This window comes from Quercus suber, unplaced genomic scaffold (assembly GCF_002906115.3).
Source record: "Quercus suber isolate HL8 unplaced genomic scaffold, Cork oak 2.0 scaffold_5, whole genome shotgun sequence".
In the NCBI taxonomy this organism is placed as follows: Eukaryota; Viridiplantae; Streptophyta; class Magnoliopsida; order Fagales; family Fagaceae; genus Quercus; species Quercus suber.
In genome coordinates this window covers 534822-550709 of record NW_027069471.1, presented here as the reverse complement: position 1 = coordinate 550709, position 15888 = coordinate 534822, and the positions used below count along the sequence as shown (strand labels likewise).

General features: G+C 41.0%; 3 protein-coding genes across 3 annotated transcripts; 1 reads left to right on the top strand and 2 right to left on the bottom strand.

Moving 5' to 3' along the window:
- Positions 1 to 286: 286 nt before the first annotated feature.
- LOC111995962 (uncharacterized) lies at positions 287 to 1641 on the bottom strand. Its single transcript, XM_024027905.1, has 2 exons — positions 1522 to 1641; positions 287 to 856 (listed from the first exon to the last, which is right to left on the bottom strand). The coding sequence occupies exons 1-2, from the start codon at positions 1639 to 1641 to the stop codon at positions 287 to 289; spliced, it is 690 nt and encodes a 229-aa protein (XP_023883673.1).
- A 32-nt stretch (positions 1642 to 1673) lies between these two features.
- On the bottom strand, positions 1674 to 4021 carry LOC111995960 (uncharacterized). The gene is made up of 2 exons (XM_024027904.1): positions 3608 to 4021; positions 1674 to 2543 (listed from the first exon to the last, which is right to left on the bottom strand). The coding sequence occupies exons 1-2, from the start codon at positions 4019 to 4021 to the stop codon at positions 1674 to 1676; spliced, it is 1284 nt and encodes a 427-aa protein (XP_023883672.1).
- Positions 4022 to 14016: 9995 nt separating this feature from the next.
- LOC111995959 (uncharacterized) lies at positions 14017 to 14520 on the top strand. The gene has a single exon (XM_024027903.1). The coding sequence runs from the start codon at positions 14017 to 14019 to the stop codon at positions 14518 to 14520; it is 504 nt and encodes a 167-aa protein (XP_023883671.1).
- The last annotated feature ends 1368 nt before the right edge of the window (positions 14521 to 15888 follow it).

The following is a 15888-nucleotide window of genomic DNA, read 5'->3' as shown; positions in this document are numbered from 1 at the left end:
TGCATAACTTTTCTCTTTAGGCATAGTAACGTTTCAACCATTTCTTGTTGATGGGATCTATTAAGTCTCTGCCGTTCATTTGAGTCAAACGGTAATACCCACTTGGATGTGCCTCTCTTATCATAAGGGGTCCTTCCCACTTCGGTGCAAACTTCGATGGTCCTGCCAGGCCTCTTCTAACATAGTCTGTCACTTTTAGAACAAGTTGTCTTTCCACAAACACTCTTTCCTTAGTCATCCTGCCATAGGCCTCAGTCATCTTTTGTCTATATCTGCGGCTGCGTTCCTAGGCTTTTTCTCTCTTTTCATCAAGTCCTTTTAGATCTTCGCACCTTTCTGCCGCAAAGACTTCTTCGTTTTTCTCTTTTTCTTGCATCTGCATGACTCTCAGGGACAGGGTCATTTTCTCTGCTAGACTCACCACCTCAGTTCCATAGACCAAGGAAAAATGTGAAAAGCCTGTGGTTGACTTTGGTGAATTCCTATAAGCCCAAAGAGCGTCTGACAGGTGCATTGCCCATCCTCCCGTATACTCTTGGCTCATTTTACTGATAATTTTTATGAGAGTTTTGTTCATTGCCTCTGCTTGCCCGTTTCCTTGAGGGTAATAAGGTGATGACTGGTGGTGCTTGACTTGGTAAAACTCTAGCATCTTTCTTACATCACTGCTGACAAAAGGTTTACCATAGTCACTGATGATCCTGTGCGGAACTCCAAACCTTACAATTATGTTTTCCTTGATAAAGTTTGCCACTGCTCCTCCTGTGGCTTTATGAAGTGGTATTGCCTCTACCCACTTAGTGAAATATTCTGTAGCCACTAGTATCCATATGTATTCACGTAATGGCGGATTCACCTGTCCAACCAAGTCAAGTCCCCAAGTGTGGACGGGCTATGGTGTGACCATGTTATGCAAATTCTGCGGATGAGTGTGAATCAAATTGGCCTGTATTTGGCAACTGTGGTATTTTTTTCACAAATTCTATCGTATCCTTTTTCATGGTAGGCCAGTAATAGCCCATTTGCAGCAGGCATCTGTAAAGCCTTTTCTTTCCCTGGTGCTTCCCACACTTTCCTGAGTACAATTCCTTTACTATTTCTCTTGCTTATTCAGGGCCCAAACACCTTAAAGGGTCCCCATCATACCCTTTTTTGAAAAGGACCATATTATGCAAAAATTAGCACGTTGCCAACCTCTTAAGCTTATATTTTTCATTGTGCTTTTGCGGCAGGATGCCTTCTGTTAGGTACTGTATGAATGGACTTCTCTAGTATTCGTTGATGAACATAGGGTAACTCTCCTCACTGTTTGCCACAAGTTGGTAGTTTTCACATTGGGTTTGGACCTGGTCTGCATCTTTACCCATGTTTGGCCAATAAAAGTCTGCGGTAAAGGTTGACCTACCCGCAGGATCTGCAAGTCTTGTTATGTACTTCTTTCAACTTTCTCTGGGCCTTCTCCTGCCTCACACATCTGGACAAGACTCCACCCGGCATCCTGCGGTACAATTCTCCTCTCACCAAGGCGTAGTCTTTAAGTACTTTTAGCTCCACGACTTCTTCTTCCCCCATTAAAGCTTCCTTTATGGGGATCTGCCAATCCCCTTCGCAGTGTTCTTCTTGGAACCTTTCTTTCAACATCTCAATTATGGATTCTTCTCTCTTGCTGACCTCTACTCTGGTGCTTCCCCTTCGAACATTATTTGCGAACCTAGTGCAGCCAACGCATCGGCAAACCGATTCTCGTTCCTTAGAGCATGTTCTATTTCAAAAGTTAAAAACTTTTCTTCCATCTTTTGGGCCATTGCTCTGTACGAGGCTAGGCTAGGTTCTTTTAGGGAGAAACTCCCTTTGGTCTGGCAGACCACTAAGTTCGAATCACTCAGTACTCTCAAATGTTTAACTCCCATTTCAAGAGCTGTGGCCAGCCCAGTTAAGTAGGCTTCGTATTCTACCGTGTTTTTTGAACAAAGGAACTCCAACTTGAATGATAGTGCTATTGCTTTATCTTCTTCATGGTACAAAACTACTCCAACTCCTCCAGACTGGACAGTAGAAGACCCAACAAACTTCATTACCCATTGTTCTCTGACCTCTTCTGCCATGGCTACTTCCCCTAGAACTTCATCACCCAACGGGAATTCTTCTTCACCTGGAAACTGTGCCAATAAGTCTGCTATAGCCTGGCTTTTCACTGCCCTTGGCACCTCCATTCTCAAGTCATACTGTGACAATTGTAACAACCACTGGGATATTCTATCAGAGAGGATTGGTTGCTGTAACAAAATTTTGATAGCATGAGACTTGGTCATCAGCCATACTTCATAGGCCAAGAAATAATGGCGTAACCTCTGTGAGCCATACATAATAGCCAAACATGCCCTTTTTGCCATTGGGTAACGAGTTTTTGCATCTTTTAAGGCGCGGCTAATGTAGTACACTAGTTGCTCGACGCCACCTCCATCCTTTTTGGTAACTAATGCATCGATGGCATATGAATTGGTGGCCTTGTAAAATAGCAATGGCTTTTTATGGATTGTGGCCTACACTATAGGGAGGTTCATCATGATCTGCTGCAGCCTCTTGAAGGCCGTTTGCTGTGCTTCTCCCATTCAAAATTTTGCGCTTTCTTGAGCAACTTGGTGAAAGCCGAAGTGATTGATGCCAATCCAGGGATGAATCTTCGGATATACGAGACTTTCTCTAAGAAGCTTTTTAGTTCCTGTTTGGTTCTAAAGATTTAGGAATTTATGTATTTAGAACTCTAATTTATATTGTTGGCAAGCCATTATTAAAACAGGTTATTTAGTCTTGTTTAGACTTCCTCAAAGTTGGGTTTTCATGTAAAGTTGGAATTGAGTGGTTGCAGATACATTGGTGCATTTCGGCCTAGCTCGATCGATCGAAGGAAAGGCTCGATTGATCGAATCTCGGGCAAAATGTTTTTCTACAAAATATTCCAGCTTAGCCCTAACTCATTAAACGTTTCGGGTTTTTTGTTTTTACCCTAGGTATATAAAAAAAAACCCTAGTCACGTTTTGAGAGTTGCTCCAGTTGTATTGTTGCTTATATTTTTCGGTTTTGTGTAAATCTCTTGTGAGATCTAGAGGAGCTGTCCTTTACACAAAGCTTAGGATTTTCAAGGTAGAGATTACTTCAACATCTTGATGATCAACTCGGTTGCTACCATTGAAGCTTAAAGAATATCAAGCGTGGGTGCTTGTAGCTGATTGGAGAATCCAAGAAAGAAGAAGTCCGTGAATTCGGAGCTTGCACGTGGTTGTGTCAGTAAGTTCTACTGGTGGGTAGCATTAAGAAGTCAAGCGGGGAGCTTGTAGTCCTTCTGTATGAACTTCGATTCTTTCGCATAGTGGATTCAGGTTTACCTTGAGGATAGCTAGGTCAAATCCTCCCTAGGTTTTTACTGTGTGGTTTCCTGGGTGATCATATCTTTTGTTATTTATTATTCCGCCGCTTTATTATTTTGATATGATTGTATGTTTCTGATAACCTAGAATTGCTTAAATTGACTAAGTTAATCACTTGGCTAATTAATTAGGTTAATCTGATTGTTTTAAGGGGTCTAAAACCGTTCAGTTCCTTTACCGTGGCTGGAGGTCTCATAGTTGCAATGGTCGTGGCTTTGGCTGGGTCTACATCTGTTCCCCTGCTGTGAACCAAGAAACCCAGGAATTTCCCTGAGGATACACCAAACGCGCATTTGAGAGGATTCATTCTCAATTTAAAGGCTCTGCATCTTCTGAATACTCTTCTCAGCACACAGAAGTGCTCTTCTCTCTTCTTTGACTTAACTACTATGTCGTCTACATAGTCTTCTAACTCTTGATGCATCACATCGTGAAAGATGGCCGTCATTGCTTGTTGATAAGTCGCACCTGCGTTTTTCAACCCGAAGGGCATCATAGTGTAGTAGAAATTTCCCGTGGGTGTTCTGAAAACAGTTTTCTCGGCATCTTTTGGTGACATTTTGATCTGGTTGTACCCACTGAAACCATCCATGAATCAGAACATGACACTTCCTGCCACAGAATCTATCAGTAAATCCATATTTGGAAATGGGAACTCGTCTTTTGGGCACGCTTTGTTGAGATTTCTGAAATCTACACAACACCTTATTTGGCCATTCTTCTTCCTTACTAGTACTATATTGGATAGCCAGCGGGGGTGTTGAATAGGCTTGATGAATCTCGCAGCCAGTAATTTCTGCACTTTTTGGACTATTTGCCCTTCTATCTCTATGTGAAATATCCTGGCAGGTTAAGCCATTGGCTTGGCCTGTGGGTCTACATTTAACGTATGTGCAACTAACCTAGGGTCTAACCCTGGCATTTCACTATAGTCTCATGCGAATACGTCTTTGAATTCTCTCAACAACAGTACCAGTTCTGTTTTTTCTTTTTTTGTGAAACTTGCACTAATTGAGATGGGCCTCGGCCCTTGCGAAGCAGACCCCTGGTCAACTTCCTCCATTTCTTCTTCTACCGTAACCTATACCTCTTTTCCTGCCGTAACTCCTTCGCTTTCCTCCTTATTACTTTCTTCCTCTGAACTTTCTTGAACTCCGCAACACGTCAAATTCTCATGTTGCTCTTCTTGGGTGGGACCCGTCTGTGTTTCAATCGCGGCCCCACGTGCCTTCATAATTTGTAGACGATCCTACCATCAAGTCCTCAGATCCTGACACATTGGAGTGTGTCATTCGATCCTGCGGCGGACGCTTCTTTCCTTTTCCTATTTTTTGCCAATAATTCCCTTAGATTGGGTTCTGGGTTATCCTGGACGTCCTCCTACCTAGGCACAAAGGTACCTCGTGGATTTGATACTGAACTTTCCCCAAATGGAGCCCATTGATCATAGAACATAGTTTCTACAAAATGGGCCTTTGCCCGCTCGAATGGTGAGGGGTTTGCGGGTATGCGTATCATCCTACCATTCAGCCTTCCTTTCAGGCACTGGTGATAGTTGGATGGAACCAATCGGTGTTTGCGCAACCATGGCCTTCCCAAAAGCACATGAAAGGATACTTCTGTTTTCACCACGTGGAACTGAGCTAAAGAAGCTATGGGGCCTATTTTCAAACATAGTTGAATGTGGCCTGCGGTGTACTCGCCCCTTCCATTGAACCCTGTCACTTCCATCGGGTGCCCCTGAATCCTTCTTTTTGAAAATCTTGCTGCTTGTAAAGTGCTTACTGGAATGAGATTCACAGAGGCACCTGTATTTACTAAGGCACTCTTTATGGTGATTTGATTTGTGGATGCCACAAAGTATAGGAGTCTCCTATGATCTTGGTACCCCACCTCCATATCTTCATTACTAAAAGTGATTTCAATTGACTCCTGTAAGAGAGCCCTGTCATTTGGGACTTCCATCGACAAACATTCTACCCTTGCACTAGAGGTGATGCTCACCAAAGCCTTCGTGGCTACCTTTCTCTCCTTTGCTGTGAGTCCCAGTTGGTCGAACAAATTTTTGAACTTGGAACTCTGTTGTAGAGTGGTAATGGCCGCTGCAGGCAAGGCTAAGTTTTCTTCTTTGTATTTTCTTGGGTCTGCGTATAGATTACCACCACCACTACAGCTTTCCCTTTGTGGTTCGGTAATGGGTTTCTTTGGACTTCCTGTTGGGACAGTTCTAGAGTCCCTTCATTGATCCTGCAGTGGATTAGTCTGCAGAGCGCCCAACATTCTACGGTAGGATGTAGCACGTAATTATGTAAACGACAAAAATGTGGGTCCCTTCGTTCCTCCTCTGTGGGCTCTTGAGCAACTTGATTGGGTTTGAAAACTCCATCTGCTATCCACTTGTCTAGCAATATGTCTAGCTCCTTTGAAGTGCATGGTATTGGTGAGGGAGTATCGTATTCTCTCCCCTCGGTCTTCCTTCTCCGCTCACTAGTACATATTGCCATGGCTTACGAAGCACTTCTCTTTTCCATGCTTGGTTTTACAGACTGGGTAGTTTTTCTCGCCTTTTGTAACAGCTTTGCAAATTGGGAGATTTTCAAGTTCTCCAGGACTACCCTGTACTCTCTGATCATATTCGTCATACATATCTCTACCAGTGTCCTTTCTTCTTAATGGTCATAGCAGTCAAGTGCTATGTCCCTGAATCTCTTGATGTACTCCATCAAGTCTTCGCCATTCCTCTGCTTGGTTGCTTGCAGAGTCGCGAGTGTTACTGTTTCTTCTCCGTGAAAATATTTAGTACAAAATATGTCTACCATGTCATCCCATGTTAGGATAGATCCTGGTTTTAAGCCAATGTACCAGGTGTAAGCCCGGTCACTCTATGATTTTGAAAATTCTTGAAGACACAAGTCTTCTTCTGCAGCGTAAGGGCCGAGTGTATCAATGAATTGCTCACATGCTCAACAGCACTTCCCTTCTTGCCATCTTACTGTGTGAAGGCTCACAGCTTGTACCTCTCGGGGTATGGTTTATTGAGCACCCTTAGTGGGTATAGAGGTTTTCGTGTGTAGAATCTCTCCTTAGGTGCTCTGGCTCTCTCTTACTCCAGCAGAGCTGCTACTTTTGCCATAGTAATAAAACGTTGATCCGCATTCTACGGGACACCTCTTGCTGGTGTCTCTTCCTTGTCTGCCTTTTTCCTGGATCATGTGGCTTCCTTTTTCCTTTCGTTTTGTCTATTTTTAGCTAACGGATTTCTTCCATCATTTGTTGTTGCAAGTGTTGCAGAGCCTGCAACACCTCCACAAAGGTGTTGGCATTATGGGGATTCTTAGTGGAGGCTGAGGTCCAGCCCTCATTCCTTTGGCACCCTTCGCCTGGTTAGGCTACTGTTGGTGAAGCGTCGTTAGCCTAAACTCTGCTTGCAAGGGCACGATACTCATATTTCGTGTTGTCCTGGACTTTGGAGGCATTTTTTTTGCGAGGGCTTTTGTCCCTAATCTATTTCTCAACTCCCCAGTGGAGTCGCCAATTTAATGTAGGGGCCTTTCTTGCATACTATGCGTTGGGCTGGGCTGCCTCCTGCAGTAGTGGGCCTAAATGTTTCTGAGTAAGGGAGTTGAGACTGATCCAACTGTAACTCAACTTGGGCCGGCTTGTGCACAAACTATGCCTCGTTTGCCAGGAGTGTGTTTATGATAGACAGAGCTGTTTCAGATGAGTTACGGTAGACAGATATAATAATAACAACAAAATAGAGTACTCTAACTATTTAATGGAAAATGGCCAAATAATCCCTACTTACAAAACATAATTGTAGTCATAACAATGTCTTTTACAAAGAAAGTAAAGAAGAAAGAAGATAATATGAATTAATCAAGAATGAGCATAAAATCAAGTTTAAGTTTGGTTCGCAGAAGCAAAACCAAAGAGGGGAGAACGCCTCCTTTCAATGCAAATAAACTCCTAGGAAAAGATCCTGCCGTAGGGATTAATGGCTTTGAGAGAACCGGACCTGAATAGTTAATGCCCAAAAAAAAGAATCCTCCTTATGTTTTGGAAGAGAGCAGGATTTAAAAGGGGAGAGAGGGAAATCTACTTACCGATGCATGCCCACTGTATTAACTTTCTTTTGTTTTCTATTTTTCTCTTATATTTTTCTTTCCCTTGTTTTTCCTTGTTTTCTTTTTTTACTTTATGATGCCCTCTGTTTTTTCGGTGATTTTTATTCCTTCTTCAGGGCACGTCAAGGGTCTTCTTATAGGGCTTGTCGTGACCAGATTTTACCACTTTGCCCCTTAACCACCTTTGTCTGGTCTGGGCATACTTGCCGACCACCAAAGAGTTCGTCTTTGTACCACTTACCCTCGTCAGACAAAGGCAGGTTTGTTTCGTTTGTTAGTCTGCCGTGGCACCCTTTCCTGCCACGGTGTAAATGCTTTCTCTCTCTTTCCCTCATGGCATGCAGCCAACGATTCCCCCCACAACCTTGCCTTTTTTGCATGGTCTGTCATCCCAGCAGGACGTACCTCCCAAAAGGGCTTGGACAGGAGCCGCAGAATAGGTCTTTTTCCCTCCCTCCACCACCAAACCATACCCCCCTTACCTCTTATCTCTACCCATGACCCCATCATGTCCTATATTGGTTGGGTACAAGCTGGTGGTGTCTGGGCATTGCGCGTGCTTCCCTTTTCAAGTATGTCCAAAATCTGCCTGCTGCTCATGCGTTTGCCATGGTCTGGAGCTTTGTTTGCACAGTCTGCTGCACCTCTTCATTCTTTTATCTGGGCCGTTTTATGACTCACTGTTCCCTTTAGGGGTTGGGCTTCATTTGATACTGGGTTTTACATTTCTCTTAGCCCATTTCTTGATTGCCATCATATCCTGTCATACTATTCTGTCATTCCTGTTGTAATGACTTGGTCCTGCTGGTCCTCTTTTAGACCTTCCATTTACTCTCTTCCCCCAATGGCTTTGCATGACCGTGGGCTTTCTTTCTTAGGGGCTCCTGTGTCCCCTTGGGCATCCTTAGCCCATTTACTTGTTTTGGGCTTCCTCGGCCCTTTTCCTAACTTTGTGTTCCCATGGGCTTTTACTTACTTCATTGGGCTTCCTTGGACCAATTACTTAATACTCATCCTTGGGGTTTGTGGGTCTGCCAACAATCCCCTACTCTCTTTGCTTACATTACTTTGAGCCTGCAACGGCCCATTGTTACTTTTTCACATCATACGCTGCCCATGGGTTTGTTATTCTCTTTTTCCAGGCCTTTCGAGCCCACTTGCTTCCTCAAGGCCCATTTATTTATTTTATGGACCTATGACCCATTATTCCTGCCGCTTGGGCTTAATGGTTTTAGTCCATGCTTGCTACTTCTATTTGCTGCCTACGTTGCTGAGTTGGGCTTCCTTCCTTTTATTTGTGTTTTAATAAAATGACCCTCAACAATACTTTAAACACTACTATTCATTCAAATGCTTCAAAATATTACAAGGGTAATTTTCTGATATAGGATTTATTTTTTCTTATACAAAGAAGGGGTTTTTGAGGACTGATAAGGGACTAAGAGAGGAAAGAAGACTGCTAGTTAGTTAGTTGTGTGCTGCTTAAGGTTTGCCTTTAGCTTTTATAGCCTACCTCTATCGAGTCATACAAATGCCATATATGTAGACATCCAAAAGTGGAAAAAAAAAAAAAAAAATCAAAAGATGAACAGTACAGTTGTAATAATACAATAAACAGTGAAAGTAAACTGCCGCACAGTAACTGTCAGTAATAATTCCAAAATTTTTTGATGGAATCTCTGTGTGAACAGTGATTGCATAATGTCAGAATCTTTGCACAAATAGTGATAGATGTTAATCGTAGCGAGATGAACAATGACGATGTACAATGACTGTTAGAAGATAATTTCTAATATATATATATATACATATATACACGCAATAATTGATCACCTTTTTGACTTCATAAAAAATTGCAAAGTTTTATGAACCAATTGCGATTGTGAATGCTATGTTAGTGTAGGCATTGGGTTTTGTTTGGGAGTATTTTAATTTTTGCCAGTTCAACTTATTTATAGGCAATTCAATGCTTTTTTGAAGTTTCAAAGTAAATCTGACTTCGTAGTATTTTTTTTTTTGATACAAGATAGAATTCTACTCTAGCCTAATCTAAGTGTATATGTGTGTGAAGCTCCCTCCTGGAGACTTGAACCCTGGCCCTTGCCCCTCACACTTCACAAGCACTTATACTTGTGGAGTGACCATCGTACCAAGGGTGTACGGTGGTAAATCTGACTTCGTAGTTAAAGGGATGTAGTTCGGTGTTTCCTTAATTAAGAGGACTTTTGTTTTTCCCTCCTTTTTAGGTTTGATTGAAATGATGTAACAATGGAATATGAAAAATAAGTATATTAAATCCTAAGTTATCAAGCTATTTCCTAAGTCAATACTAATGCCAAGGAACTTTCAAGAACTAAGTTATCCATGATCATCATAAAGCTAACAATTGAAGCCTAAGGGTCTGTTTGAGATTTACTTATTTTGTTGAAACCATGGTTTTAAAAACTAGTACGGTGAAAGAACCAGAAAAGGGATTGGTCACCGGTTTTTTGGTTGGACTGGGGTCCGATCGGTGGTCGAACCGGTGATGTAATAAATAATTTAATTAATAATTTAAAAATAATTTAAATTAAAAAATATATATGTATATATATATATATATATATATATTAAGGTAAAACAAGAATTAATTTTAATTTAAATTAAAAAATATATATGTATATATATATATATATATATATATTAAGGTAAAACAAGAATTAATTGGTAAAAAAGATTCCATTGATTATGATAATTTAACTTATGGTGATATTTTAAGTACTATTAAAAAATTTGGAATTAATATGTGCAATGATGAAAAACTGTTAAAACACTAATTAAAAAAATAAAAGAAAAGCTAAATATGAAATGGGTAATTTTTGTGAACAATATGGTTTGCCCCTAATTGCTCTTTCTCGGCAAAAGAGTAAAAAACATGATAAAAGCCAAAAAAATTATAAAAAACACAGAACTAATTTTAATAAATTTTATGCTAAAAGGAAAAATGTTTCTGAAAATATGTTAACCAAAGATCAAGTAAAGGTAAATGGTTCAACTGTGGAAAACCTGGTCATTTCAGTAAAAATTGCAAACAAAAACCTGGTAAGTTAAAAAATAAGTTTAACATGTTAAATATTGATGAGAATGCTCAAGAAGAATTATTCAGAATCCTTGAATCAAATAATTCATTTGATTCCTTGGAAGATGATTTTTCTTCTTCAACTAATTCATGCAATCAATCTGCTGATGATTCTTCTGATTCTCCTAATATTAAAATTGGTTGTAGAGATTCTTGTTGCAATGTTATTAAATCTGTTAATACTCTCACTAAAGGTGAAGAAAATGAAAGTTTGTTGGTTAAATTGATTGGTCAAATTGAAAACCCTGAATTACAAAAAGAATATTTGGATAAGTTCAAGAAAAACTTGTTGAAAGGTGAAACTAGTAAAAAACATAAATCAACAATAAGTTTTAAAGAAACTTTGGAAAGATTTAATACAAAGAAATCCAAAGACTTAACTGTTAATGATCTCCAATATGAAATTAATATTGTTAAACAAGAGATACGTGAATTAAAAGAAGAATTTAAAAATATCAAAAGTGATAACCATAATATTAAACAAGAATTGTTAATGTTAAAAATTGATAAAAATATTGAATAAAATAAGTCTGATAATGAACAAGATGAGCACATAGATGGAGATGAATCCAGTCAACAGGCTCTTCTTTCTGATAAAGGTAATGTTGATTATTCTCAACTTGCTCTTGTTAACAACATATTTCCTCCAAAATGGTTCACAAAAGTTAAAATTGTTGTTTCCCATGATTATCATTTCACTGTTATTGCTATGATTGATTATGGTGCGGATAAGAATTGTATCCAAGAAGGATTGATTCCTTCAAAATATTTTGAAAAATCAACTGAAAGATTGGTTTCTGCTAAGGGTTCTCAAATGAAGATTAAATATGAACTGAATGACGCTCATATTTGTCATGCTAATGTCTGTTTCAAAATTCCTTCTGTCCTTGTCAAAAATATGACTGATAAAGTGATTCTTGGTTTGCCATTTATAAATGCTTTGTATCCCTTTCTTGTTGAACATGATGGAATTACTACTAATCCTGTTGGATAGAAAGTAAAATTCGAATTTGCTTCAAAGCTTGAAACTGATATTAATGATGCTTTAGATCTGTCTTACATATATATATATATATATATTGTAGGGATAAGGGCCCAAAATTATATATTAGGCCTTGAGCCTCATCTGAGGACGTTGACATGTCCGAGAAGGGATAAATAGTTATGAGGGATTCCAGTTTAGAGTCTCATAAGTAAGAAAAATGTAGAAGGCGGTCCGAGGAGGAATTCCTCCTTAGCTATGACAAATATAGCTTAGACACGTATTCCAATGACGAAAATGACCTCCATAGAAGCTCTAGTGTTAGAAGTGTGCCTCATGAACACATGAGAAGGTAGGGAACACAAAAATATCTAATGGAAAGCTACTACCTCCGCATTAAATGCATTGCAGTTACTTTTTTGGCCACATTTATGTGGAGAATACCCTTGAATAGTGCTTCCTTCACTACCACAGCTCACAGAGAGTCAGAAGGGGTGTCTGATGGGACGGGCACTTAAGTGGTGGCTTGGACGATAGAAAAATGGAAGGCTAGGATAACTAAAAAGGAGATATATAATGTAAGAGACCCCTGAAAGAATGAGGATCAGTAAAAATAGAGAAAGAATACTGTAGCAATCAAATTTGCATTTGCAATAAATTCTATTGATTTATACCAGGGTTTGTCTTCTCAGACAGTGAATTCATTCAGTCCTACGTGACTTGTTCTTGCTTGATCATCTTTTAAATCCATACTAGCCGTTGTTAAATTCATTAGGGCCTAGTTCTTTGACCCATTCTCTACAAATTTATTGTACTGGCCTTACTGTGCCAATATCCCATACACCTTGGGTTTGGGCTGTAAACCGTGTCCTTATAATTGGCACTGGGAAGAACTTGTGTATACCACACGAAGAGTGCAAAAGTTAACTATGGTAGGATCAGGTCCACATGAAGCATAATCTTTAGGATCCAAGCATGGCGACCCCTTTGTCAACCTTAAACGGAGAGGTGATCACTAAGGAAGCATGCATACCACACATACTGACAAGAGTCAACCTCGAGGAGGAAACCATATCTCCCATGCAAGGAGTAATAAGGGCATGCAACTAGAGATTGACCAGTTGAAGAGAGAGTTGTGCCATGCATAGCGAAGGCGAACCCCCTCCAATTTTGATGTTTCTTCTGACGACGAAAGGGACGTTAGTTACAGGTGAAGGTCTCGAACCCCGCCTAGTGAATCCTTCTCTTATAAGGAGGAACACCATTGTGAATGGAGCATTAGAAGCCCACCTCATAAAGACGTAGGAAACGACGCTATGAGCAGGGTCTTAAACCAAATCTCCAAATCGCCATTCAGGCGTAAAATCGAGGAGGCGAAACTTCCTCAGCGATTCACTCAGCCCGCTTTCACCAAGTATAATGGTAGAACAGACCCTGTGGAACATGTAAGCCACTTCAATCAAAGAATGGCTATTCATTCCAAGGACGAAGCCTTGATGTGCAAGGTTTTCCCATCTAGTCTGGGACCCATTGCGATGAGATGGTTTGATAGCCTGAGGGCAGATTCCATAAGTTCCTTTAAAGAACTCACCCAGGCGTTTGGTTCTTAATTCGTCACCTGTAGTAGGGTTCCTTAGTCCTTGGCTTCCCTGTTTTCCTTAAGCATGCGAAAGGGAGAAACCTTGAAAACATATTCGGATAGATACTGGGAGATATTCAACAAGATAGATGGTGACTTTGACGATGTAGCCATCAATACTTTTAAGATTGGCCTCCCAGCCGAGAACGGTCTGAGGAAATCTCTAATTGGCAAACCCGTTACCAGTGTGTGCCAACCTATGGACCAGATTGACAAGTATAAAATGGTTGAGGAAGACCAGCAGCAGGGGAAAGGAAAGGAGAAGGTTATCCCTTAGGAGAGGAGGGATTTTAGGTCGGACAGATACAATAACAACAGGCCACGAAGAGATTTTGTTGGGCAGTCAGGATTTGCTAATACTCAGGCAGTCAATGCTGTGTTCCGAGAACCGGTACAACAAGTTCTAGAGAAGATATGGCATGAGCCGTTCTTCAAATGGCCCAATAAGATGGCAAGAAACCCCACAAGGCGCAATCAAAATCTCTATTGCCAATACCACCAAGACCATGGACACACCCCGAAAGATTGTAGAAGTCTGTGGGACCATTTGGACTAGCTCGTTCGTGAAGGAAAGTTAAAGCAACTCTTGCATCACTCCAATGGCCAAGGGAGCTAGATAAACTCAGAATCCCGGAGAGATGATTCTTTGAGACTCCCTTTGAGAACAATAAATGTGATCTTTGCTACTCTAGGGAGGATTGGTTCTTGCCCCTCTAGAGTGATGTCTGTGGCTCGGCTATCCACCGAGGACGCTAATCAAGAGCCAAAGAAGGCTAGATTAGAAATCCAACCAATTTTAGGCTTCTTGGACAAGGATAAAATCGGAACCATCCAACCCTACGATGATGCTTTAGTGGTTACTCTCAGGATTGAGGAATATGATGTGAAGAGGGTGTTGGTAGACCAGGGCATTGGTGCTGACGACCTATATAAGCGGCTAAATTTGAGACCTGAGGACCTAACACCCTATAATTTGCCCTTGGTAAGTTTTGACGAGAAGGTCGTTATTCCGAAGGGCCAGATTAGACTACCCGTACATACTGGGTTAGAAGTGTTGAAGGTGGATTTCATCATGGTGGACGCTTACTCACCCTACACAACCATTGTGGCTAGACCTTGGCTTCATACTTTGAGAGTTGTCTCTTCTACCCTGCACCAGAAGGTGAAGTATTCATCTGAGGGACAAGTTAAGGAGATTTTAGGAAGTCAATCCACGGCTAGGTAGTGCCTGGTGGCTGCCATCTTACACTAGCCCGAAGCTGAGTCCTCGGTTGCTGCTAAAGGGGGCTTATAGCAATTAACAGCCTTGGCGTTACTTGTCAACGGATCAGCCGAGGAGGCGAAATGTGAGGATCTAGAAACAGTCGTTATTTGTGATGATCCAAAGAAGTTCTTTCTAGTTGGGGCTTAGCTGCCTCTACTAGAGAAAGAAGAGCTGATAAAGTTCCTCAAAAGAAATATTGATGTGTTCACGTGGAATGCTTACAAAGCCCCAAGGGTGGATCCAAGCTTCATTTGCCACCATTTAAATGTTAACCCATCTGTCACCCCTAAGAAGCAACCACCTCAGCGCTTGACCAAGGATCACTCTGATGTTGTCAGAGATGAGGTGAAGAAGCTCAGGTAGGCGGGGGCTATCAGGGAGGTGTTCTACCCTGAGTGGCTGGCCAATACTGTGGTGGTGAAAAAGAAGAGTGGAAAATGGCAAGTATGTGTAGACTTCACAGACCTAAATAAAACTTGCTCGAAAGATCCCTTCCCTATGCCTCGGATGAGTTTCTTGGATGCCTTTCAAGGATATCACCAGATACCACTAGTTCTGGATGATTAAGAAAAAACGGCTTTCGTCACACCCACTAGAAACTACCATTACAAAGTGATGCTATTTGGTATGAAAAATGCTGAGTCCACTTATCAAAGAATGATGACAAGGATGTTTGAACTACAATTGGGCAAGAATATTAAGGTCTATATAAATGACATGGTGGTGAAAAGTAAGGTAGTGTTCGAGCACATGGGAGATCTCAGAAATATTTTTGAAATCCTGAGGAGCCACAAACTACAACTCAATGCTTCTAAATGTTCTTTTGGTGTTGGATCAGGCAAGTTTTTAGGCTACATGGTCACTCATCGAGGAATTGAAGTCAATCCTGACCAGATTAAGGCAATTAACAACCTCTAGCCACCTCAAAATCCTAAAGAGGTCTAGAAACTAACAGGGATGACTGCTGCCTTAAACCAATTTATCTCTCGGTCAGCGGATAGATGCAGGCCCTTCTTCCTACTGATGAATAAATGGAAGGGATTTGAGTGGATAGAGGAGTGTGCCCTAGCCTTTAAGCAACTGAAGGAATATCTCTCTTGGCCACCTATCATGTACATTCCTAAGATGGATGAGGTCTCGTTCGTCTATATTGCTATGGCCCCTCATGTCGTAAGCTTAGTCTTGATATGAGTTGATGATGGCACACAAAGGCCAATATCTGTTATCTGCCATTGGAAAAAGCTATTTTGGTAGTGGTACACGCCACACGCAAACTCTCTCATTACATATACCAGTGCTAAAGGTTCGCACCAAACATACGCCAACCGG